This window comes from Ascaphus truei, unplaced genomic scaffold, assembly GCF_040206685.1.
Source record: "Ascaphus truei isolate aAscTru1 unplaced genomic scaffold, aAscTru1.hap1 HAP1_SCAFFOLD_487, whole genome shotgun sequence".
In the NCBI taxonomy this organism is placed as follows: Eukaryota; Metazoa; Chordata; class Amphibia; order Anura; family Ascaphidae; genus Ascaphus; species Ascaphus truei.
This window is the reverse complement of record NW_027456818.1, coordinates 277,466-303,778: the sequence shown is the minus strand read 5'-3', so window position 1 is coordinate 303,778 and position 26,313 is coordinate 277,466. Positions and strand designations below refer to the sequence as shown.

Sequence of the window (26,313 nt, the reverse complement as noted above, 5' to 3'; positions counted from 1 at the left end):
GTACGGGGCCAAACTGGGAGCGTACGGTGCCAAACTGGGAGCGTACGATGCCAAACTGGGAGCGTACGGGGCCAAACTGGGAGCCTAAGGTCCCAAACTGGGAGCGTACGGGGCCAAACTGGGAGCGTACGGTGCCAAACTGGGAGCGTACGGTGCCAAACTGGGAGCGTACGGGGCCAAACTGGGAGCGTACGGTGCCAAACTGGGAGCCTAAGGTCCCAAACTGGGAGTGTACGGTGCCAAACTGGGAGCGTACGGGGCCAAACTGGGAGCGTACGATGCCAAACGGCGCAAAACAAAAAAGATTTATTAAGGTACAATTGAGGATACAGCCATAAAGTGTAGGGTATATATACAAGTGTATTTAAAATTAGGTGGGGGTGACCCAGTGTTCAAGAGGGTATGTGGGGCTCCTCTAAGGCCCACCATAGGTACCCCAAATTCGTAGGAGGAATATTCCCCGAATCTGTATAGTATAATGTATGGAATATGTCCAAATAACACATACACAGGGTTCCTATGACGGAGCTCCGATTAGTAGGCTGAAGGGGTGCTGGTTGCTTTAAGTGACACGGTATGTATATAAATGGTCATACACGCTAGTTAGAAGACCAACACAGTAACAAAGAACATACATATAGCAACATCGCCCAAACATACTGTTACTGTCAGCTCACAGCATGCACTTATAGTAGCAACAAAGTATATAACCATAGATAGTGTGACTGAGCAAACAGTGTAACACAGGCACAGCGTGGAGCGGCTCTGCAGTATGTGCGTGGGGCTTGGGTCACTGAAAATGGCCTGATCCCTATATACAGTCTCGCTGCGTAACCCATAGATCATAGCGGCAGGGTACCATACAATAAGCTATATCAATGTAGCACCGGTATATACAGCTAGCCAAACGTGACAAGCTAAAGGGTAATGAGAATGCGTGTGAGCCAGGCTTAATACAACCCGATCAGCCCCGTGCGTGTCCAAGTGCTCGATACACCGGAGCTCCTAACACACGGGTCACCACCACCGGCGCTGATTGGCACCCCATGTGATTGTATCTCGATGTTATATTTATTAAGCAAAAAGTGCTGAAGTGCCACATGCATAATGTGTAGGTAGAATAATGCACACATGCATAATGTGTAGGTAGAATAATGCACACATGCATAATGTGTAGGTAGAATAATGCACACATGCATAATGTGTAGGTAGAATAATGCACACATGCATAATGTGTAGGTAGAATAATGCACACATGCATAATGTGTAGGTAGAATAATGCACACATGCATAATGTGTAGGTAGAATAATGCACACATGCATAATGTGTAGGTAGAATAATGCACACATGCATAATGTGTAGGTAGAATAATGCACACATGCATAATGTGTAGGTAGAATAATGCACACATGCATAATGTGTAGGTAGAATAATGCACACATGTGCATTCCTACTTCCATTCCTACACCATTCTACCATCCCTCTGGATTTTCCTACCGCATCCACATGTCATGTTACAACCCATCCCCCACCCCATCATACTGCACCCCAAATAGTTGCACATCAACCGTGGCTCATCCCTTATTGAGCCATATCTCCAAGTAGACACCTTATATATTATGTCATGCACCTAGGCTAGTACTTAGTGCTGGAATTTACCTGACACCTCAACTATAGCTGTCCCCTATATCTAGGATACCAGTATGCATGTTGCATTATTCTACCTACACATTATGCATGTGTGCATTATTCTACCTACACATTATGCATGTGTGCATTATTCTACCTACACATTATGCATGTTGCATTATTCTACCTACACATTATGCATGTGTGCATTATTCTACCTACACATTATGCATGTGTGCATTATTCTACCTACACATTATGCATGTGTGCATTATTCTACCTGAACATTATGCATGTTGCATTATTCTACCTACACATTATGCATGTTGCATTATTCTACCTACACATTATGCATGTGTGCATTATTCTACCTACACATTATGCATGTGTGCATTATTCTACCTACACATTATGCATGTGTGCATTATTCTACCTACACATTATGCATGTTGCATTATTCTACCTACACATTATGCATGTGTGCATTATTCTACCTACACATTATGCATGTGTGCATTATTCTACCTACACATTATGCATGTGTGCATTATTCTACCTACACATTATGCATGTGGCATTATTCTACCTACACATTATGCATGTGGCATTATTCTACCTACACATTATGCATGTGTGCATTATTCTACCTACACATTATGCATGTGGCATTATTCTACCTACACATTATGCATGTGTGCATTATTCTACCTACACATTACTGTATGCATGTGTGCATTATTCTACCTACACATTATGCATGTGTGCATTATTCTACCTACACATTATGCATGTGTGCATTATTCTACCTACACATTATGCATGTGTGCATTATTCTACCTACACATTATGCATGTGTGCATTATTCTACCTACACATTATGCATGTGCGCATTATTCTACCTACACATTATGCATGTGGCATTATTCTACCTACACATTATGCATGTGGCATTATTCTACCTACACATTATGCATGTGTGCATTATTCTACCTACACATTATGCATGTGGCATTATTCTACCTACACATTATGCATGTGTGCATTATTCTACCTACACATTACTGTATGCATGTGTGCATTATTCTATCTACACATTATGCATGTGTGCATTATTCTACCTACACATTATGCATGTGTGCATTATTCTACCTACACATTATGCATGTGTGCATTATTCTACCTACACATTATGCATGTGTGCATTATTCTACCTACACATTATGCATGTGGCACTTGTGAGGAATCAGGGATCGCGGCGCCCGCGCCCTGGTTCCTCTGCTGATAGATTCCCTCCCGCTGCCGTGGCGCGCACCCCTCGCCAGCGCTACTCACCTCCGTCGGTTCTGGGGGCTTCCCGTCGTCCTCGGCGTCCCCGGTTTCCTGCAGTACCTCACGCGGCCGCCATGTTGCTCGGGCGCGCGCCTGAACAGCGCGCGCCGGGCGAAGTTAATTTATTCACTGCTCTGGCAGTGAAGACCCGCCCCCAACACAGTAATATGATCTCCTGTCAAGACAAAAGTCCTCACCTGCCTGCCAATCAAGGGAACCTATCCAGGATGGCTCCACGCAGTCCTCCAGGTCTGCCTTCACTTCTGATTGGTCAGCCACACTTTATAATGCCAGTCCTTCCTATCATTCATTGCTCGACATAGTTTTCACTTGGATTACTACTCTGGCGTTTTCTCTCTCATTCACTCAGGTTACGACTTGGCTTGGCGGACGTCTCTCTCTGGCTCTAGACCCCTGCTTGGACAAACGACCTTCCCGGATTCTCCTATCCCAGACCTTGGTTAACGGCAACGATAACGGCATTTCTACACCGGTACCGGCAAGTATTGCTAGCGAAATACACCTGGCCTGGCAACGCCAAAATCACCACACTCCGGACACGCTCCCTTTGCTGCGGGTGCGTGCTTCTATACGTTCCTCACCTCAGTGAAAGGAACTGGTCTGGTCTGCGGGCAGCACCGGCGTAACATTATGTCGAGCCCACAAGACGCAGACCAGACTGTGGACTCTATGATGACGGCCATGTACCAACAAATACAGGCCTTAACGGATCAAGTGGCTCTCCTCTCCCAACAGGTATCGGACCGCCCTTTTCAGGCTCCGCCTGCGGCTGCACCCCCGGCGCAGTCTGACTTATCTTCCACTTCATTTTCAGTTCCGAAGATTCCGGCTCCAAGGCCCTACGCAGGGGATCCACACACCTGTCGTGGTTTTCTCAACCAGTGCGAGATCCAGTTCGAGATGGCTCCCCAGCTGTATGCTACTGGCCGGAAAAAGGTAGCCTACGTATATAGTCTGCTCACAGGTAATGCACTGGCATGGGCCTCTCCGATCTGGGAACTACGCCCTGATATTACCCGCGATTACGCGGCCTTCAGACGGGACTTTCGACAGGTTTTTGATATCCCCGCACGTCAAGAGACTGCTTCTGATACCCTGCTAGAGCTTACACAGGGACGTCGGCCTGTGGGTCAATACGCCTTGGAATTCAGAACCGTAGCAGCTGAGACTCATTGGGGTCAGGAGGCTTTAGTCGCCGCCTTCTGGAGAGGTCTATCGGAGTCTCTGAAGGATGAACTTGCTTCCCACACCAGGCCAGAGTTACTGGAGGATCTCATCAACCTGGCTACTCGTATGGATCAGCGCCTTCAGGTACGCCGCGCTCAGCGTCAGCTTCCCCGGGCTACGCCTTTCCGTGCTTCCTTTTCCAGGTTCTCTACTAACCAGAGATCCGTCGTATCCCCGTTACCGGCGCTGGAGGCTCCAGAGCCGATGCAACTTGGAGTTCAGCAACCTCGGGTACCGTCACGACAACTTCGCTCTACTGGGGAGTCGTGCCATCATTGCGGAGCTTCTGAGCAGCGTACCCGTAATCATCCTCCATCTCCGGGAAACGACTAAGCCCAGTGAGTACGAAGGGGCGCTCTCTGGGTACTGAATCTCCTTGTCCCCCTCCCAGAAGGGAACTTCCCAAAAGATTGACTATTCCCGTCTCTCTTTCAGGACCGACTTTCCGCACCTCCACTGCTGCATTTATCGATTCCGGCGCAGGAGGGAATTTCATAGATCAAACCTTTTCTGAGCAAAATCAAATTCCGCTTTCCAGGAAGGACTCTCCCGTTGCCTGGTCGGGATTGATAATCGACCTCTCACCCCGGCTTATATCTCCTTAGAGACCGGACCTATCACCCTTTCTACTCCTTCTCACAAAGAGACTCTGGGTTTTGATGTTATTCATGCCCCAGGAACACCTATCACGCTTGGCTTGCCCTGGTTACAGAAGCATAATCCACTCATCGATTGGGTGTCTCCTAACCCTATTAACTGGAGGTCAAGGTCAGAGAGACCTTTTTCCTCTATCAAGCAACCATCCTTTCTATTAGCCAATACATCAAATTCTCTGAGGGAGTTGCCTTCTCCATACGCCGAATTCTTGGACGTTTTCAGCAAGGCTCAGTCTGAACTTCTACCTCCTCATCGTTCCTACGATTGTCCGATTGATCTGGTACCTGGTTATACCTTGCCGAAAGCCAAATCTTATCCTCTCTCGTTGCCCGAGACCAAAGCTATGGACGAATATATTCGTGAGAATCTTAAGCGGGGCTTCATACGTCATTCCAATTCTCCTGCGGTGGCTGGATTCTTCTTTGTCAAAAAGAAAGATGGTACTCTCAGACCATGTATTGATTACCGGGGTCTGAACCATATCACAGTGAAGAATCGTTATCCACTCCCACTCATCTCCGAACTCTTTGATAGACTTCAGGGGGCCAATCTCTTTACTAAACTGGATCTCCGTGGGGCATACAACCTCATCCGCATCCGGGAGGGCGATGAATGGAAGACTGCCTTCAACACCCGTAGCGGACACTACGAATATCTAGTGATGCCCTTCGGGTTATGCAACGCACCGGCAGTTTTTCAGGACTTCATCAATGACATCTTTCGTGACGTTCTAAATATATTTGTCATTGTATACCTGGATGACATCCTTATTTTTTCTCAAAACTTACAGGATCATATCATCCATACGAAGTTTGTGCTTTCACGCCTCCGCGAGAACCGGTTGTTTGCTAAAATGGAGAAGTGCATTTTTCATCAGTCTACCACTTCTTTTCTCGGATACATCATCTCCAACAAAGGTTTGGCCATGGACCCAGAAAAGCTAAAGGCCGTCGTGGATTGGCCACAACCCAATTCCCTCAAAGCTGTTCAACGGTTTTTGGGTTTTTCTAATTATTACCGGAAGTTTATCCGCAACTTTTCCACCATTGTCGCTCCTATCACGGCACTGACCAAAAAAGGTGCAGACCCTTCATCTTGGTCTCCAGAAGCTGTCACGGCATTCGAGACACTGAAACAAACTTTTGTCTCTGCTCCCATCCTTCGACACCCTAACACGAATTTCCCCTTCACCTTAGAGGTTGACGCTTCGGATTGTGGGGCTGGGGCGGTTCTGTCGCAGAAATTTTCTTCCCAGGATAAACTTCATCCTTGCGGGTTTTTCTCAAAAAGATTTTCATCGGCAGAGAGGAATTATGACGTGGGCAATAGGGAACTTTTGGCCGTCAAAATGGCTCTTCAAGAATGGAGACATCTTTTGGAGGGGTCAAAAGAGCCTTTCACCATCCTTACGGACCATAAGAACTTATTGTACATTGAGAATGCCCGTCGCTTAGGTCCTCGCCAAGCTCGCTGGTCGTTATTTTTCTCTAGATTCAATTTTGTTCTCTCATACATTCCCGGCACTAAGAACGTCAAGGCGGATGCTCTCTCCCGGCAATACTCTTCTGAAGAGAGATCAGAGAAAACCACTGAGTCCATCCTCCCTAAACAAAGAATCTTAGCAGCTGTGGCATTCAAGAATCTGGAGAGGATCATCAAGTCTCAAGAGAACCTCCCGTCCGGTCTTGTGGTTCCTAAAGACTCTTTGTATGTGGAACCCAAATTTATCCCTGAAATATTGGACTGGGGACACGCCGTCCGTTCGGCAGGGCATCCTGGATTCAAGAAAACCTTGGATCTCATCCGTCGTACCTTTTGGTGGCCCAATATGGCTAAAACCATTCTGGAATTTACACGGTCCTGTCCGGTATGTGCGCGTAACAAGATTCCTCGTCAGAAACCTCAGGGTCTTCTCTTACCTTTACCTATTCCAGAGCGTCCCTGGTCCCACATTTCGATGGACTTTATTGTGGAGTTACCTAGGTCGAATGGCATGAATACCATTCTTGTGGTAGTGGATCGGTTTTCCAAGATGGCACACTTTATCCCTCTCAAAGGATTACCCTCCTCACCCGCCCTTGCGGATATTTTTGCCAAAGAGATTTTCCGGATCCATGGGATTCCTACATCCATCGTGTCCGATCGGGGTTCCCAGTTCGTCTCCAAGTTCTGGAGAAATTTCACCAAGAGACTAGGTATCTCGCCTTCCTTTTCTTCTGGATATCACCCTCAATCCAACGGACAGACCGAGAGGGTTAATCAATCCCTCGAGAAATACTTAAGGTGCTTCGTCTCTAATTCTCAGGATGACTGGGCAGAATTACTTATCTGGGCTGAGTACGCATTCAATTCTTCCAGGAATGAGTCCACCCACGAGACTCCCTTCTTTATCAACTACGGATTTCATCCGGCTCGCCTACCTATTACTAAAAGATCCTCTGGGGTACCAGCCGTGGACGAACATATTGCTCTTCTACAAGACTCTTGGTCCAGAATACAATCTGCATTACAAAAAGCATCCTTGACATCTAAAAATCAGGCTGATCGTCACCGTCGTCCAGCACCCGAATACAAACCCGGGGACAAGGTTTGGCTATCATCCAAGAACATCCGTCTCAAAACGCCTTCCCTCAAATTGGCTCCTAGGTTCCTGGGTCCCTTTTCTATTTTGGAGCAGGTTAATCCGGTTTCTTTTCGACTCCAACTTCCTCAAAGCATGAGAATTCCGAATGTCTTTCACACCTCACTTCTCAAACCTTTTATCTCCAGTAGCCTCTTTCCGGATCACACTTCGAAACCAGATCCTGTGATGGTACAGGGTAACGAAGAGTATGAAATACAGGCTCTACTGGATTCCCGTCTTTCTAAAGGTAAAGTCCACTTCTTGGTCCACTGGAGAGGTTTTGGACCCGAAGAGAGGTCATGGGTACCCCTGAAAGATATTCATGCTCCAGGACTCCTCAAACGCTTTCGTAAGAAGTTTCCATCAAAACCATGGAAGGATCGTCCTGAGGCCGATCCTGAAGGGGGGGGTACTGTGAGGAATCAGGGATCGCGGCGCCCGCGCCCTGGTTCCTCTGCTGATAGATTCCCTCCCGCTGCCGTGGCGCGCACCCCTCGCCAGCGCTACTCACCTCCGTCGGTTCTGGGGGCTTCCCGTCGTCCTCGGCGTCCCCGGTTTCCTGCAGTACCTCACGCGGCCGCCATGTTGCTCGGGCGCGCGCCTGAACAGCGCGCGCCGGGCGAAGTTAATTTATTCACTGCTCTGGCAGTGAAGACCCGCCCCCAACACAGTAATATGATCTCCTGTCAAGACAAAAGTCCTCACCTGCCTGCCAATCAAGGGAACCTATCCAGGATGGCTCCACGCAGTCCTCCAGGTCTGCCTTCACTTCTGATTGGTCAGCCACACTTTATAATGCCAGTCCTTCCTATCATTCATTGCTCGACATAGTTTTCACTTGGATTACTACTCTGGCGTTTTCTCTCTCATTCACTCAGGTTACGACTTGGCTTGGCGGACGTCTCTCTCTGGCTCTAGACCCCTGCTTGGACAAACGACCTTCCCGGATTCTCCTATCCCAGACCTTGGTTAACGGCAACGATAACGGCATTTCTACACCGGTACCGGCAAGTATTGCTAGCGAAATACACCTGGCCTGGCAATGCCAAAATCACCACACTCCGGACACGCTCCCTTTGCTGCGGGTGCGTGCTTCTATACGTTCCTCACCTCAGTGAAAGGAACGGGTCTGGTCTGCGGGCAGCACCGGCGTAACAGCACTTTAGCACTTTTTGCTTAATAAATATAACATTGAGATACAATCAAATGGGGTGCCAATCAATCATCATTTATTGCAGAATATTGGAGAATGAATGGACTCAGGATTAGAGTTTCTGTCAATATAGAGCTCAGAATAGGTAAACCAATAGGGATTCCCCTATCAGCTCACTCTCATTAGGAGGGAGGGTATTTAAGGAGGGAGCGGAATAGTATGCACTATCACCCCTACCCTGACAAAGCGTAATCTCTTACGCGAACCGGACCGTCGGTTTTAGATGACGTCACTCTACTGATGTCGGTGGTGGCGACCCTCTTGAACACCGCGTCACCCCCACCTAATTTTAAATACACTTGTATATATACCCTACACTTTATGGCTGTTTCCTCAATTGTACCTTAATAAATCTTTTTTGTTTTGCGTCGCTTGGCACCGTACGCTCCCAGTTTGGGGTTACACATTGTCCCACCTTTTCTTTGCCCCCATAGAGTGCAATTGTGGGTTTCTTTTCTTTATCCTGACTAGATTTTTAGACAGAAACTACACAACATCCGGGGACATTGACAATAAAACATATGTTATTCTTTCCAGAAATATACAGAAGTGGTGAAACACGGGTTAACCAATAATCGTGTCCCATTGGATTGTAGCTTTGTCTTTCACTTTGTATAGGGGGCATTCTTATTCCAATCAGTTGGCTGGAGAGGGGGAGCAACAAGCACTGTTAGACTGGAGTCCAGTAGGAAGGACAGAAAGAAGGGGAGAAGGAAGAGATTGGGGGGTGGTGGGAGATGGGAGGTGGTGACCCCCACTCCCTCCTCATCCGCATCGCCAACCTACTTTGTAACGCCCAAAAGCTTCTCATAAGTATTTCTTCATTCTTATTTGGGGGGGGGGCTTTGTTTTTTTAATTCTTTTTTGAAGGGTTCAATTAGGGATCTCCCTTTATTTGGCTTTGAATCGGTTCATACTCCTGGTAATGAACCTAAACGTTTCACATCAAATGAATGATGTAATCCTTAGTTTTCCGGGCTTGTAAATAATTATCCTCTACTGGATACGTAGGGACCTTCTCCGTACTCGGATCACACCTCCGGAGGCCTTTCCCACTGTTACAGCCCTGGAAAAGTATGAGCAGCTCGGTGGAGAAATAATTGAGTCTGACACCAGTGTGCGTCAAAAATCTCTCCTGTTTATTAGGCGATTTCAGTCAGGTTATATAGCCAAGCGAAAACAAAGGTGATAATATGCCAATTTCCATTTCCCTTATTTTGTGCTTATGTTAGACATAACAAGATACTAAATCATTTATTTGGAAACTCCCGTACATCACATGATTCAAGATTAAATTGCTGACACCGTACATAATTTCCCTGTTTGTACCTTATTTGGTCAATATTTCCGCTTTTAATTCAGAAGTTCAGCCAACATTAGATTCATAAAAAGGGTAGTTGAAAAAGGTTAGTTAATTTTATACTATTAAGCAGAATGGCAGTGTTAGCATAAAAATGGTTATACAGCAGACAAAATGGAGTCACCCCTGATATACACATTATCAGGGCTGTTCCGTTCATTTCACTGCCCCAACCATGGCTCCCGTGTTCTATACAATTCCTTGGTCGGTTGTTTCAAAAAAGCTGTACATTGTTCCATTAACATTACTTTGTTTATTCTTTTTTCAACCGTTTTTGTCTAGAGGGCGGGGGGGCAATCGTCTTCCAGGAGGCCGCCGCGGCACATCTAGCCGCAGTCAGTATAAGTTATATTAATCGCCTCATGGGGCGGTCTACATCTTCGACTGGTTTTGCCAGTAGATAAGTCAAAGGGTCCATCGGGATGGACAGATCTGTTGAATCTTTAATGATTGTTTGGAATGTGAACCAAAACTTCTGTATGGCGGCATGTCCACCAGATGTGTACCATATCGCCTTTTGCCCCGCAGCCCCGCCAACACAGATCAGTCGCCAGAGGGTAGATTTGCTTCAGCCAGCTTGGGGTGATCAGTAGAAAATAATCTTATAAACGTTTTCTTTTATAGTGGTTATATTTATATATATACAGTATAGAGTCTTTGCAGCAAACTCCCAAATATCTTCCCAATCATCTCTATTGATTTCTACGTTTTAATCAGCCGCCCATTTGCGCATGTAGTTGGGGTCTGGGGAGTCTGCCGCGGCCCCCGTACCAGCATATATTCTTGGGATCAGGCCTTTTCGGTACACGCCTCTTTTACACATACTTCAAAGCTTGAAAGGGGGGGAAATTCCAACTTTGTGGAAATCTTTTGGAGGAAATGCCGGATCTGCAGATATTTAAACATATCTAAGTCTGGTGCTTCGTGTCTAGTTTGAAGCTCTTGAAAACGAAGAAATTTCCCACTGTGGAATAGATCGGCAATTACTCTAATATTCCTTGCTTTAAATTGATCGAATTGTTTGGTGCCACATCCTGGGGGAAAGTTGGGGTTGTTAAAAAGTGGGATAAGTTGTGAGGTGGGAGTCTTGAGGTTAACTTTGCCTTTGGACTTGGTCCAGGTCTCCCAGGTGCATCTCACCGGGCCCAGCTCAAACCCCTTATCTGGGGCCCATAAGGACATTAACAGAGAGGACGTCCTAGCGTACTGGGATTCTGTGGCCAACCAGCAGTATTGGGTTGGGTCAGCGTTCCAAACCACCGCTTGCTGTAATTGGGCAGCTTGGTAATATTTTGAGAGATCTGGGACTTCCATGCCCCATCTTAGTCTCGAGGTCGGTTAAATGACCTGGCGATCCTGGGCCTTCTGCCCTGCCAGATAAAGTGGAATATTCTAGTTTGTACATTTTTTTAAGTTTGGATCCAGGTGTCTGGACCGGGAGGGTCTGGAAGTGATATAATAACCGAGGGAGTATATTCATTTTAATGGAAACTATTCTCCCGATCCACGACACCCGGTATCCCCGCCACCCCGGTATCCCCGCCTCCCCGGTATCCCCGCCTCCCCGGTATCCCCGCCTCCCCGGTATCCCCGCCTCCCCGGTATCCCCGCCTCCTCGGTATCCCCGCCTCCCCGGTATACCCGCCTCCCCGGTATCCCCGCCACCCCGGTATCCCCGCCACCCCGGTATCCCCGCCTCCCCGGTATCCCCGCCTCCTCGGTATCCCCGCCTCCCCGGTATACCCGCCTCCCCGGTATCCCCGCCACCCCGGTATCCCCGCCACCCCGGTATCCCCGCCACCCCGGTATCCCCCGCCACCCCGGTATCCCCGCCACCCCGGTATCCCCGCCTCCCCGGTATACCCGCCTCCCCGGTATCCCCGGTATCCCCGCCTCCTCGGTATCCCCGCCTCCCCGGTATACCCGCCTCCCCGGTATCCCCGCCTCCCTGGTCTCCCCCGGTATCCCCGCCTCCCCGGTATCCCCGCCTCCCCGGTATCCCCGCCTCCCGGTCTCCCCGCCTCCCTGGTATCCCCACCTCCCCGGTATCCCCGCCTCCCGGTCTCCCCGCCTCCCCGGTTTCCCCGGTATCCCCGCCTCCTCGGTATCCCCGCCTCCCCGGTATCCCCGCCCCCCTGGTCTCCACGGTCTCCACGGTATCCCCGCCTCCCCGCCTCCCTGGTATCCCCGCCTCCCCGGTATCCCCGCCTCCCGGTCTCCCCGCCTCCCCGGTTTCCCCGGTATCCCCGCCTCCTCGGTATCCCCGCCTCCCCAGTATCCCCGCCTCCCCGGTATCCCCGCCCCCCTGGTCTCCACGGTCTCCACGGTATCCCCGCCTCCCCGGTATCCCGGTCTCCCCGCTCTCCCTGCCTCCCCGCTCTCCCTGCCTCCCCGGTTTCCCCGCCTCCCCGGTCTCCCCGCCTCCCCGGTCTCCCCTCCTTCCCGGTCTCCCCGCCTTCCCGCCTCCCAAGTCTCCCCGCCTCCCAAGTCTCCCCGGTATCCCCGCCTCCCAAGTCTCCCCGGTATCCCCGCCTCCCCGGTATCCCCGCCTCCCCGGTATCCCCGCCTCCCCTGCCTCCCCGGTCTCCCCGGTCTCCCCGCCTCCCCGGTATCCCCGCCTCCCCGGTATCCCCGCCTCCCCGCCTCCCCTGCCTCCCCGGTCTCCCCGGTCTCCCCGCCTCCCCGGTATCCCCGCCTCCCCGGTATCCCCGCCTCCCCTGCCTCCCCGGTCTCCCCGGTCTCCCCGGTATCCCCGCCTCCCCGGTATCCCCGCCTCCCCGGTCTCCCCGGTACCCCCGCCTCCCCGGTTTCCCCGCCTCCCCGGTTTCCCCGCCTCCCCGGTATCCCCGCCTCCCCGGTATCCCCGCCTCCCTGGTGTCCCCGCCTCCCCGGTATCCCCGCCTCCTCGGTATCCCCGCCTCCTCGGTTTCCCCGCCTCCCCGGTACCCCCGCCTCCCTGGTATCCCCGCCTCCCCGGTTTCCCCGCCTCCCCGGTTTCCCGGTCTCCCCGCCTCCCCGGTTTCCCCGCCTCCCCGGTATCCCCGCCTCCCGGTCTCCCCGCCTCCCTGGTATCCCCGCCTCCCCGGTATCCCCGCCTCCCGGTCTCCCCGCCTCCCCGGTTTCCCCGGTATCCCCGCCTCCTCGGTATCCCCGCCTCCCCAGTATCCCCGCTTCCCCGCCTCCCCGGTATCCCCGCCCCCCTGGTCTCCACGGTCTCCACGGTATCCCCGCCTCCCCGCCTCCCTGGTATCCCCGCCTCCCCGGTATCCCCGCCTCCCGGTCTCCCCGCCTCCCCGGTTTCCCCGGTATCCCCGCCTCCTCGGTATCCCCGCCTCCCCAGTATCCCCGCTTCCCCGGTATCCCCGCCTCCCCGGTATCCCCGCCCCCCTGGTCTCCACGGTCTCCCCGGTATCCCGGTCTCCCCGCTCTCCCTGCCTCCCCGCTCTCCCTGCCTCCCCGGTTTCCCCGCCTCCCCGGTCTCCCCTCCTTCCCGGTCTCCCCGCCTTCCCGCCTCCCAAGTCTCCCCGCCTCCCAAGTCTCCCCGGTATCCCCGCCTCCCAAGTCTCCCCGGTATCCCCGCCTCCCCGGTATCCCCGCCTCCCCTGCCTCCCCGGTCTCCCCGCCTCCCCGGTATCCCCGCCTCCCCGGTATCCCCGCCTCCCCGCCTCCCCCGCCTCCCCTGCCTCCCCGGTCTCCCCGGTCTCCCCGCCTCCCCGGTATCCCCGCCTCCCCGGTATCCCCGCCTCCCCTGCCTCCCCGGTCTCCCCGGTCTCCCCGGTATCCCCGCCTCCCCGGTATCCCCGCCTCCCCGGTCTCCCCGGTACCCCCGCCTCCCCGGTTTCCCCGCCTCCCCGGTTTCCCCGCCTCCCCGGTATCCCCGCCTCCCCGGTATCCCCGCCTCCCTGGTGTCCCCGCCTCCCCGGTATCCCCGCCTCCTCGGTATCCCCGCCTCCTCGGTTTCCCCGCCTCCCCGGTACCCCCGCCTCCCTGGTATCCCCGCCTCCCCGGTTTCCCCGCCTCCCCGGTTTCCCGGTCTCCCCGCCTCCCCGGTTTCCCCGCCTCCCCGGTATCCCCGCCTCCCCGGTTTCCCCCGCCTACCCGGTCTCCCGGTCTCCCCGGTTTCCCCGCCTCCCCGGTATCCCCGCCTCCCCGGTCTCCCCGCCTCCCCGGTTTCCCCGCCTCCCCGGTATCCCCGCCTCCCCGGTATCCCCGCCTCCCCGGTATCCCCGCCTCCCCGGTTTCCCCGCCCCCCTGGTCTCCACGGTATCCCCGCCTCCCCGGTATCCCGGTCTCCCCGCTCTCCCCGGTCTCCCCGCCTCCCCGGTCTCCCCGCCTTCCTGGTCTCCCCGCCTCCCAGGTCTCCCCGTCTCCCCGGTATCCCCGCCTCCCCGGTCTCCCCGCCTCCCCGGTCTCCCCGCCATCCCGGTCTCCCCGCCTCCCCGGTATCCCCGCCTCCCCGGTTTCCCCGCCTCCCCGGTTTCCCCGCCTCCCCGGTATCCCCGCCTCCCCGGTATCCCGGCCTCCCCGGTATCCCCGCCTCCCCGGTACCCCCCGCCTCCCCGGTATCCCCGCCTCCCCGGTCTCCCCGCCTCCCCGGTCCCCGCCTCCCCGGTCTCCCCGCCTCCCCGGTCTCCCCGCCTCCCCGGTCTCCCCGCCTCCCCGGTCTCCCCGCCTCCCCGGTCTCCCCGCCTCCTCGGTATTCCCGCCTCCCCGGTATCCCCGCCTCCCCGGTATTCCCGCCTCCCCGGTATCCCCGCCTCCCCGGTATCCCCGCCTCCCCGGTATTCCCGCCTCCCCGGTATCCCCGCCTCCCCGGTATCCCCGCCTCCCCGGTCTCCCCGCCTCCCCGGTCTCCCCGCCTCCCCGGTCTCCCCGCCTCCCCGGTCTCCCCGCCTCCCCGGTCTCCCCGCCTCCCCGGTCTCCCCGCCTCCTCGGTATTCCCGCCTCCCCGGTATCCCCGCCTCCCCGGTATCCCCGCCTCCCCGGTATTCCCGCCTCCCCGGTATTCCCGCCTCCCCGGTCTCCCCGCCTCCCCGGTTTCCCCGGTCTCCCCGCCTCCCCGGTCTCCCCGCCTCCCCGGTTTCCCCGCCTCCCCGGTATCCCCGCCACTTCGCCAAGTCCCTTTTGATTTTGTCAAACTGGGCTGGGTAGTTGCTTTGTAGAGTGGTGGTTCCTGGTCACATTTACTCCCAGATATTTAATGTGACAGGAACGCCATCTATAGTTAAAATTCAATTTTAGTAATTTAATCTCCGAGTCTGGGAGGGTCAGATTTAGGGCCTCTGATTTGTCATTATTAATTTTATACCCAGAGATTTTCCCAAAATCTGATAAAGTTTTTTGGAGGTTAGGCAACGAAATCTGGGGATTAGCTAATATTAAAATGATATCATCGGCGAATAAGGAGATTTTATAGTTAATTTTCCCAATTGCTATACCTTCGATATTAACATTTGCTCTAATATTCGCAGCTAGGGGTTCGATCGTCAGGGAAGAGGGGACAATGGGCAGCCCTGTCTTGTTGCATTCTTAATTCTTATTGGGTCCGGATCACTTCCTGGAAGCTTAACTAAAGCCGTCGGGTTTTGGTATAGTACTCGGACGCCTTCTAAAAATGAGTCCTTAAAATCCAAATTTCTGTAGTGTTTTATCTAAGAATAACCAATCTATTCTGTTGAAAGCCTTCTCTGCGTCAAGACTTAGAAGTATGGCTCAGGTTCCAGGAGATGTGTTAACTGAGGCTTGTCTACCCGACACTAATCCCACCTGGTCGATATGGATAAATCTCGGGAGAATAGGGTTTAATCTATTCGCCAAGATTTTGCTGTACAATTTCAGGTCATTATTTAATAATGTATGTATGTCTTTATTTTTATATAGCGCCATTAGTGTACATGGCGCTTCACATTAGTAATACAAGTGACAATCATAAATAACAAATAATACAAATAACAGAGCATGGGAATAAGTGTTTCAGTCATAAAAGTAACATTTCGGAAGAGGAGTCCCTGCTCTGAGGAGCTTACAATCTAATTAGGAGCACATGGGCCCTTTTAATAATATAGATACATTTCTAAATGGGGAGGGGGTAGGAAAGAGGGTTAGTGGGGAGAAATCGGGAAGGGGGTGAGGGGATAAAGGTGGGGGGAGGTGGGATAGAGGTTGGGGGGAGGGAATAGAGGTGGGGGGGAGGGGATAGAAGTGGGGGGAGGGGATAGAGGGGGGGATAGAGGTGGGGGGGAGGGGATAGAGGTGGGGGGGGATAGGAGTGGGGAGTGAATAGAGGTGGGGGGAGGGGATAGAGTTGGGGAGGGGATAGAAGAGTGCGGGGTGGGGGGATAGAGGTGGGGGAGAGGGGATAGAGGTGTGGAGGGGATAGAAGTGTGCGGGGTGAGGGGATAGAGGGGAGGGGGTAGAGGTGAGGGAGGTGAGCGGGGAGGGGATAGAGGATGGAGGAATAGAGGTGGGGACGGGATAGAGGAGGTGGGTTGAGGGGATAGAAGTGTGGGGGGTGAGAAGAAAGGTGGAGTGGGGGGGGGGGGGAGAGAGGGTGGGACAGTGGTAGGGTACACATGACACGAGGACCCATTGCAGAGGAGGGGGGCGCCGTTACATACATACAATATATATACCCATGGTCACATTTAGCAGGTGGGGGCGCTGTTACATACATACAATATATATACCCATGGTCACATTTAGCAGGTGGGGGCGTCGTGACATACATACAATATATATACCCATGGTCACATTTAGCAGGTGGGGGCGCCGTGACATACATACAATATATATATACCCATGGTCACATTTAGCAGGTGGGGGCGCCGTGACATACATACAATATATATACCCATGGTCACATTTAGCAGGTGGGGGCGCCGTTACATACAATATATATACCCATGGTCACATTTAGCAGGTGGGGGCGCCGTTACATACATACAATATATATACCCATGGTCACATTTAGCAGGTGGGGGCGCCGTGACATACATACAATATATATACCCATGGTCACATTTAGCAGGTGGGGGCGCCGTTACATACATACAATATATATACCCATGGCCACATTTAGCAGGTGGGGGCGCCGTGACATACATACAATATATATACCCATGGTCACATTTAGCAGGTGGGGGCGCCGTGACATACATACAATATATATATACCCATGGTCACATTTAGCAGGTGGGGGCGTCGTGACATACATACAATATATATACCCATGGTCACATTTAGCAGGTGGGGGCGCCGTGACATACATACAATATATATACCCATGGTCACATTTAGCAGGTGGGGGCGCCGTGACATACATACAATATATATATACCCATGGTCACATTTAGCAGGTGGGGGCGCCGTGACATACATACAATATATATACCCATGGTCACATTTAGCAGGTGGGGGCGCCGTTACATACAATATATATACCCATGGTCACATTTAGCAGGTGGGGGCGCCGTTACATACATACAATATATATACCCATGGTCACATTTAGCAGGTGGGGGCGCCGTGACATACATACAATATATATACCCATGGTCACATTTAGCAGGTGGGGGCGCCGTTACATACATACAATATATATACCCATGGCCACATTTAGCAGGTGGGGGCGCCGTGACATACATACAATATATATACCCATGGTCACATTTAGCAGGTGGGGGCGCCGTGACATACATACATACAATATATATATATACCCATGGTCACATTTAGCAGGTGGGGGCGCCGTGACATACATACAATATATATACCCATGGTCACATTTAGCAGGTGGGGGGCCGTGACATACATACAATATATATACCCATGGTCACATTTAGCAGGTGGGGGCGCCGTGACATACATACAATATATATACCCATGGTCACATTTAGCAGGTGGGGGCGCCGTGACATACATACAATATATATACCCATGGTCACATTTAGCAGGTGGGGGCGCCGTGACATACATACAATATATATACCCATGGTCACATTTAGCAGGTGGGGGCGCCGTGACATACATACAATATATATACCCATGGTCACATTTAGCAGGTAGGGGCGCCGTGACATACATACAATATATATACACATGGTCACATTTAGCAGGTGGGGGCGCCGTGACATACATACAATATATATACCCATGGTCACATTTAGCAGGTGGGGGCGCCGTGACATACATACATACAATATATATACCCATGGTCACATTTAGCAGGTGGGGGGCCGTGACATACATACAATATATATACACATGGTCACATTTAGCAGATGGGGGCGCCGTGACATACATACAATATATATACCCATGGTCACATTTAGCAGGTGGGGGCGCCGTGACATACATACATACAATATATATACCCATGGTCACATTTAGCAGGTGGGGGCGCCGTGACATACATACAATATATATACCCATGGTCACATTTAGCAGGTGGGGGCGCCGTGACATACATACAATATATATACCCATGGTCACATTTAGCAGGTGGGGGCGCCGTGACATACATACAATATATATACCCATGGTCACATTTAGCAGGTGGGGGCGCCGTGACATACATACAATATATATACCCATGGTCACATTTAGCAGGTGGGGGCGGCATCTGTGAGGTCAGAGCTGGGATCACTGATCTAATGAAGGGTGTTTAATAAGGACTTATCTTCTGACATCACTGTATCCTGTGACATCACCACTCCAACAGGTTATCTCGATGACAACATCATGACAAACTCTGAAAGAGACAGCCAGGGGAGAAAGGTACTATAGAGACAGCCAGGGGAGGAAGATACTATAGAGACAGCCAGGGGAGGAAGATACTATAGAGACAGCCAGGGGAGAAAAGTACTATAGAGACAGCCAGGGGAGGAAGGTACTATAGAGACAGCCAGGGGAGGAAGGTACTATAGAGACAGCCAGGGGAGGAAGATACTATAGAAACAGCCAGGGGAGGAAGGTACTATAGAGACAGCCAGGGGAGGAAGATACTATAGAGACAGCCAGGGGAGGAAGGTACTATAGAGACAGCCAGGGGAGGAAGGTACTATAGAGACAGCCAGGGGAGGAAGGTACTATAGAGACAGCCAGGGGAGGAAGGTACTATAGAGACAGCCAGGGGAGGAAGGTACTATAGAGACAGCCAGGGGAGGAAGGTACTATAGAGACAGCCAGGGGAGGAAGGTACTATAGAGACAGCCAGGGGAGGAAGGTACTATAGAGACAGCCAGGGGAGGAAGATACTATAGAGACAGCCAGGGGAGGAAGGTACTATAGAGACAGCCAGGGGAGATAGATACTATAGAGACAGCCAGGGGAGATAGATACTATAGAGACAGCCAGGGGAGGAAGATACTATAGAGACAGCCAGGGGAGGAAGATACTATAGAGACAGCCAGGGGAGGAAGATACTATAGAGACAGCCAGGGGAGGAAGATACTATAGAGACAGCCAGGGGAGGAAGATACTATAGAGACAGCCAGGGGAGATAGATACTATAGAGACAGCCAGGGGAGGAAGATACTATAGAGACAGCCAGGGGAGGAAGATACTATAGAGACAGCCAGGGGAGAATGGTACTATAGAGACAGCCAGGGGAGGAAGGTACTATAGAGACAGCCAGGGGAGAAAGATACTATATAGACAGCCAGGGGAAGAAGGTACTATATAGACAGCCAGGGGAGGAAGGTACTATATAGACAGCCAGGGGAGGGGTATACTATAGAGACAGCCAGGGGATGTGTTCTGTGGTGTGATTTGGGAGTCGGCCCTGTAACGTGTACATTGGATTATGTGACTGTATGTAATCATTTCTAAGATAGCAGACTTATAATGGGATTTGCACGTGTACATTTCTATGGAGGGGACTCTGAGTTTTTATGGTTCCTGCAGAGAATGTGGATTGAGACAATGGCTGGGAGCATAGAGGTGTTAAAGACATTTGGTGAGTGGGAAAGAGTGGACAATCAGGTCTGGGAATGGGCTCTCTGTTCTTTTCCGACTCTCCTGCACAGTGGGAGCTCTTGAGTGCCTTAGAATGCCTGCGCCAGCTTTTGTGACACCAACCTAATCCGTGCTCTGATTGGCCAGCAGCCCCCCTCCCATTTAAGGGATAGCCACAGAGAGCTATATTAGATGTGCTGCTGATCAGAGAATTGGTTATCCTTCAGAGGATCATCTGAGAGCCACTCTGGGAATGAGTGTGGAGACTATCGGAGAGACTGAGACATTCTGTGAAGAAGTTTGGATCTTGACTGTGACCAGCTGGAGATACATGTGAGTGGTTTCTGTGTGATCAGCCCTCTGATATCCTGGACAAGCAGCGGACAGGGCAAGACTTCTTGAAGCAGGTCCCTGCCCGAGCGAGGTTAGAGACTACTCCCCAGGCCCCAGTTAATATAGTATCTTGTGTTATACATCTTTGTTTTGTCTGCTGGCGTGCCAGAATAAACCCCATTTTATTCAACAACTTTATTCAACAGTGTAAAAGTACTGGTCTCCCGTGATAGGGTGATATAGTGTTACTCTCACCGAGTATCCTGTACTCTCACATGCATTACCTCTGGGCTCCCGTGATAGGGTGATATAGTGTTACTCTCACTGAGTATCCTGCACTCTCACATGCATTACCTCTGGGCTCCCGTGATAGGGTGATATAGTGTTACTCTCACTGAGTATCCTGCACTCTCACATGCATTACCCCTGGTCTCCCGTGATAGGGTGATATAGTGTTACTCTCACCGAGTATCCTGCACTCTCGCATGCATTACCTCTGGGCTCCCGTGATAGGGTGATATAGTGTTACTCTCACTGAGTATCCTGCACTCTCACATGCATTACCCCTGGTCTCCCGTGATAGGGTGATATAGTGTTACTCTCACCGAGTATCCTGCACTCTCACATGCATTACCTCTGGGCTCCCGTGATAGGGTGATATAGTGTTACTCTCACTGAGTATCGGGCACTCTCACATGCATTACCCCTGGTCTCCCGTGATAGTGTGATATAGTGTTACTCTCATCGAGTATCCTGCACTCTCACATGCATTACCTCTGGGCTCCCGTGATAGGGTGATATAGTGTTACTCTCACTGAGTATCCTGCACTCTCACATGCATTACCTCTGGGCTCCCGTGATAGGGTGATATAGTGTTACTCTCACTGAGTATCCTGCACTCTCACATGCATTACCTCTGGGCTCCCGTGATAGTGTGATATAGTGTTACTCTCACCGAGTATCCTGCACTCTCGCATGCATTACCTCGGGGCTCCCGTGATAGGGTGACATAGTGTTACTCTCACTGAGTATCGGGCACTCTCACATGCATTACATCTGGGCTCCCGTGATAGGGTGATATAGTGTTACTCTCACTGAGTATCCTGCACTCTCACATGCATTACCTCTGGGCTCCCGTGATAGGGTGATATAGTGTTACTCTCACTGAGTATCCTGCACTCTCGCATGCATTACCTCTGGGCTCCCGTGATAGGGTGATATAGTGTTACTCTCACCGAGTATCCTGCACTCTCACATGCATTACCTCTGGGCTCCCGTGATAGGGTGATATAGTGTTACTCTCACTGAGTATCCTGCACTCTCACATGCATTATCCCCGCCTCCCCGGTTTCCCCGCCTCCCCGGTTTCCCCGCCTCCCCGGTATCCCCGCCTCCCCGGTATCCCCGCCTCCCCGGTATCCCCGCCTCCCCGGTATCCCCGCCTCCTCGGTTTCCCCGCCTCCCCGGTACCCCCGCCTCCCCGGTATCCCCGCCTCCCCGGTCTCCCCGCCTCCCCGGTCCCCGCCTCCCCGGTCTCCCCGCCTCCCCGGTCTCCCCGCCTCCCCGGTCTCCCCGCCTCCCCGGTCTCCCCGCCTCCCCGGTCTCCCCGCCTCCCCGGTCTCCCCGCCTCCTCGGTATTCCCGCCTCCCCGGTATCCCCGCCTCCCCGGTATTCCCGCCTCCCCGGTATCCCCGCCTCCCCGGTATCCCCGCCTCCCCGGTCTCCCCACCTCCCCGGTCTCCCCGCCTCCCCGGTCTCCCCGCCTCCCCGGTATCCCCGCCTCCCCGGTATCCCCGCCACTTCGCCAAGTCCCTTTTGATTTTGTCAAACTGGGCTGGGTAGTTGCTTTGTAGAGTGGTGGTTCCTGGTCACATTTACTCCCAGATATTTAATGTGACAGGAACGCCATCTATAGTTAAAATTCAATTTTAGTAATTTAATCTCCGAGTCTGGGAGGGTCAGATTTAGGGCCTCTGATTTGTCATTATTAATTTTATACCCAGAGATTTTCCCAAAATCTGATAAAGTTTTTTGGAGGTTAGGCAACGAAATCTGGGGATTAGCTAATATTAAAATGATATCATCGGCGAATAAGGAGATTTTATAGTTAATTTTCCCAATTGCTATACCTTCGATATTAACATTTGCTCTAATATTCGCAGCTAGGGGTTCGATCGTCAGGGAAGAGGGGACAATGGGCAGCCCTGTCTTGTTGCATTCTTAATTCTTATTGGGTCCGGATCACTTCCTGGAAGCTTAACTAAAGCCGTCGGGTTTTGGTATAGTACTCGGACGCCTTCTAAAAATGAGTCCTTAAAATCCAAATTTCTGTAGTGTTTTATCTAAGAATAACCAATCTATTCTGTTGAAAGCCTTCTCTGCGTCAAGACTTAGAAGTATGGCTCAGGTTCCAGGAGATGTGTTAACTGAGGCTTGTCTACCCGACACTAATCCCACCTGGTCGATATGGATAAATCTCGGGAGAATAGGGTTTAATCTATTCGCCAAGATTTTGCTGTACAATTTCAGGTCATTATTTAATAATGTATGTATGTCTTTATTTTTATATAGCGCCATTAGTGTACATGGCGCTTCACATTAGTAATACAAGTGACAATCATAAATAACAAATAATACAAATAACAGAGCATGGGAATAAGTGTTTCAGTCATAAAAGTAACATTTCGGAAGAGGAGTCCCTGCTCTGAGGAGCTTACAATCTAATTAGGAGCACATGGGCCCTTTTAATAATATAGATACATTTCTAAATGGGGAGGGGGTAGGAAAGAGGGTTAGTGGGGAGAAATCGGGAAGGGGGTGAGGGGATAAAGGTGGGGGGAGGTGGGATAGAGGTTGGGGGGAGGGAATAGAGGTGGGGGGGAGGGGATAGAAGTGGGGGGAGGGGATAGAGGGGGGGATAGAGGTGGGGGGGAGGGGATAGAGGTGGGGGGGGATAGGAGTGGGGAGTGAATAGAGGTGGGGGGAGGGGATAGAGTTGGGGAGGGGATAGAAGAGTGCGGGGTGGGGGGATAGAGGTGGGGGAGAGGGGATAGAGGTGTGGAGGGGATAGAAGTGTGCGGGGTGAGGGGATAGAGGGGAGGGGGTAGAGGTGAGGGAGGTGAGCGGGGAGGGGATAGAGGATGGAGGAATAGAGGTGGGGACGGGATAGAGGAGGTGGGTTGAGGGGATAGAAGTGTGGGGGGTGAGAAGAAAGAGGTGGAGTGGGGGGGGGGGGGGAGAGAGGGTGGGACAGTGGTAGGGTACACATGACACGAGGACCCATTGCAGAGGAGGGGGGCGCCGTTACATACATACAATATATATACCCATGGTCACATTTAGCAGGTGGGGGCGCTGTTACATACATACAATATATATACCCATGGTCACATTTAGCAGGTGGGGGCGTCGTGACATACATACAATATATATACCCATGGTCACATTTAGCAGGTGGGGGCGCCGTGACATACATACAATATATATACCCATGGTCACATTTAGCAGGTGGGGGCGCCGTGACATACATACAATATATATATACCCATGGTCACATTTAGCAGGTGGGGGCGCCGTGACATACATACAATATATATACCCATGGTCACATTTAGCAGGTGGGGGCGCCGTTACATACAATATATATACCCATGGTCACATTTAGCAGGTGGGGGCGCCGTTACATACATACAATATATATACCCATGGTCACATTTAGCAGGTGGGGGCGCCGTGACATACATACAATATATATACCCATGGTCACATTTAGCAGGTGGGGGCGCCGTGACATACATACAATATATATACCCATGGTCACATTTAGCAGGTGGGGGCGCCGTGACATACATACAATATATATATACCCATGGTCACATTTAGCAGGTGGGGGCGCCGTGACATACATACAATATATATACCCATGGTCACATTTAGCAGGTGGGGGCGCCGTTACATACAATATATATACCCATGGTCACATTTAGCAGGTGGGGGCGCCGTTACATACATACAATATATATACCCATGGTCACATTTAGCAGGTGGGGGCGCCGTGACATACATACAATATATATACCCATGGTCACATTTAGCAGGTGGGGGCGCCGTTACATACATACAATATATATACCCATGGCCACATTTAGCAGGTGGGGGCGCCGTGACATACATACAATATATATACCCATGGTCACATTTAGCAGGTGGGGGCGCCGTGACATACATACATACAATATATATATACCCATGGTCACATTTAGCAGGTGGGGGCGCCGTGACATACATACAATATATATACCCATGGTCACATTTAGCAGGTGGGGGGCCGTGACATACATACAATATATATACCCATGGTCACATTTAGCAGGTGGGGGCGCCGTGACATACATACAATATATATACCCATGGTCACATTTAGCAGGTGGGGGCGCCGTGACATACATACAATATATATACCCATGGTCACATTTAGCAGGTGGGGGCGCCGTGACATACATACAATATATATACCCATGGTCACATTTAGCAGGTGGGGGCGCCGTGACATACATACAATATATATACCCATGGTCACATTTAGCAGGTAGGGGCGCCGTGACATACATACAATATATATACACATGGTCACATTTAGCAGGTGGGGGCGCCGTGACATACATACAATATATATACCCATGGTCACATTTAGCAGGTGGGGGCGCCGTGACATACATACATACAATATATATACCCATGGTCACATTTAGCAGGTGGGGGGCCGTGACATACATACAATATATATACACATGGTCACATTTAGCAGATGGGGGCGCCGTGACATACATACAATATATATACCCATGGTCACATTTAGCAGGTGGGGGCGCCGTGACATACATACATACAATATATATACCCATGGTCACATTTAGCAGGTGGGGGCGCCGTGACATACATACAATATATATACCCATGGTCACATTTAGCAGGTGGGGGCGCCGTGACATACATACAATATATATACCCATGGTCACATTTAGCAGGTGGGGGCGCCGTGACATACATACAATATATATACCCATGGTCACATTTAGCAGGTGGGGGCGCCGTGACATACATACAATATATATACCCATGGTCACATTTAGCAGGTGGGGGCGGCATCTGTGAGGTCAGAGCTGGGATCACTGATCTAATGAAGGGTGTTTAATAAGGACTTATCTTCTGACATCACTGTATCCTGTGACATCACCACTCCAACAGGTTATCTCGATGACAACATCATGACAAACTCTGAAAGAGACAGCCAGGGGAGAAAGGTACTATAGAGACAGCCAGGGGAGGAAGATACTATAGAGACAGCCAGGGGAGGAAGATACTATAGAGACAGCCAGGGGAGAAAAGTACTATAGAGACAGCCAGGGGAGGAAGGTACTATAGAGACAGCCAGGGGAGGAAGGTACTATAGAGACAGCCAGGGGAGGAAGATACTATAGAAACAGCCAGGGGAGGAAGGTACTATAGAGACAGCCAGGGGAGGAAGATACTATAGAGACAGCCAGGGGAGGAAGGTACTATAGAGACAGCCAGGGGAGGAAGGTACTATAGAGACAGCCAGGGGAGGAAGGTACTATAGAGACAGCCAGGGGAGGAAGGTACTATAGAGACAGCCAGGGGAGGAAGGTACTATAGAGACAGCCAGGGGAGGAAGGTACTATAGAGACAGCCAGGGGAGGAAGGTACTATAGAGACAGCCAGGGGAGGAAGGTACTATAGAGACAGCCAGGGGAGGAAGATACTATAGAGACAGCCAGGGGAGGAAGGTACTATAGAGACAGCCAGGGGAGATAGATACTATAGAGACAGCCAGGGGAGATAGATACTATAGAGACAGCCAGGGGAGGAAGATACTATAGAGACAGCCAGGGGAGGAAGATACTATAGAGACAGCCAGGGGAGGAAGATACTATAGAGACAGCCAG

General features: G+C 51.4%; 2 protein-coding genes across 2 annotated transcripts in view; both read right to left on the bottom strand.

Moving 5' to 3' along the window:
- Positions 1 to 25: 25 nt before the first annotated feature.
- LOC142484970 (uncharacterized) lies at positions 26 to 23,677 on the bottom strand (the record flags this gene model as incomplete). Its single annotated transcript, XM_075584215.1, is given in 6 exon segments — positions 26 to 265; positions 12,207 to 12,293; positions 12,345 to 12,567; positions 12,569 to 12,876; positions 21,719 to 21,789; positions 23,674 to 23,677. Coding segments are annotated over 6 exon segments (933 nt in total), but the record flags the coding sequence as incomplete, so codon positions are not given.
- Positions 22,136 to 26,313, bottom strand: part of LOC142484969 (calcium-binding protein 2-like) — a 40,776-nt gene continuing 36,598 nt past the window's right edge. The window contains exon 6 of the mRNA XM_075584214.1: positions 22,136 to 25,624. Within this exon, the coding sequence (XP_075440329.1) occupies positions 25,596 to 25,624 (29 nt within the window). The 3' untranslated portion in view covers positions 22,136 to 25,595. The remainder of the gene's footprint in view (positions 25,625 to 26,313) is intronic.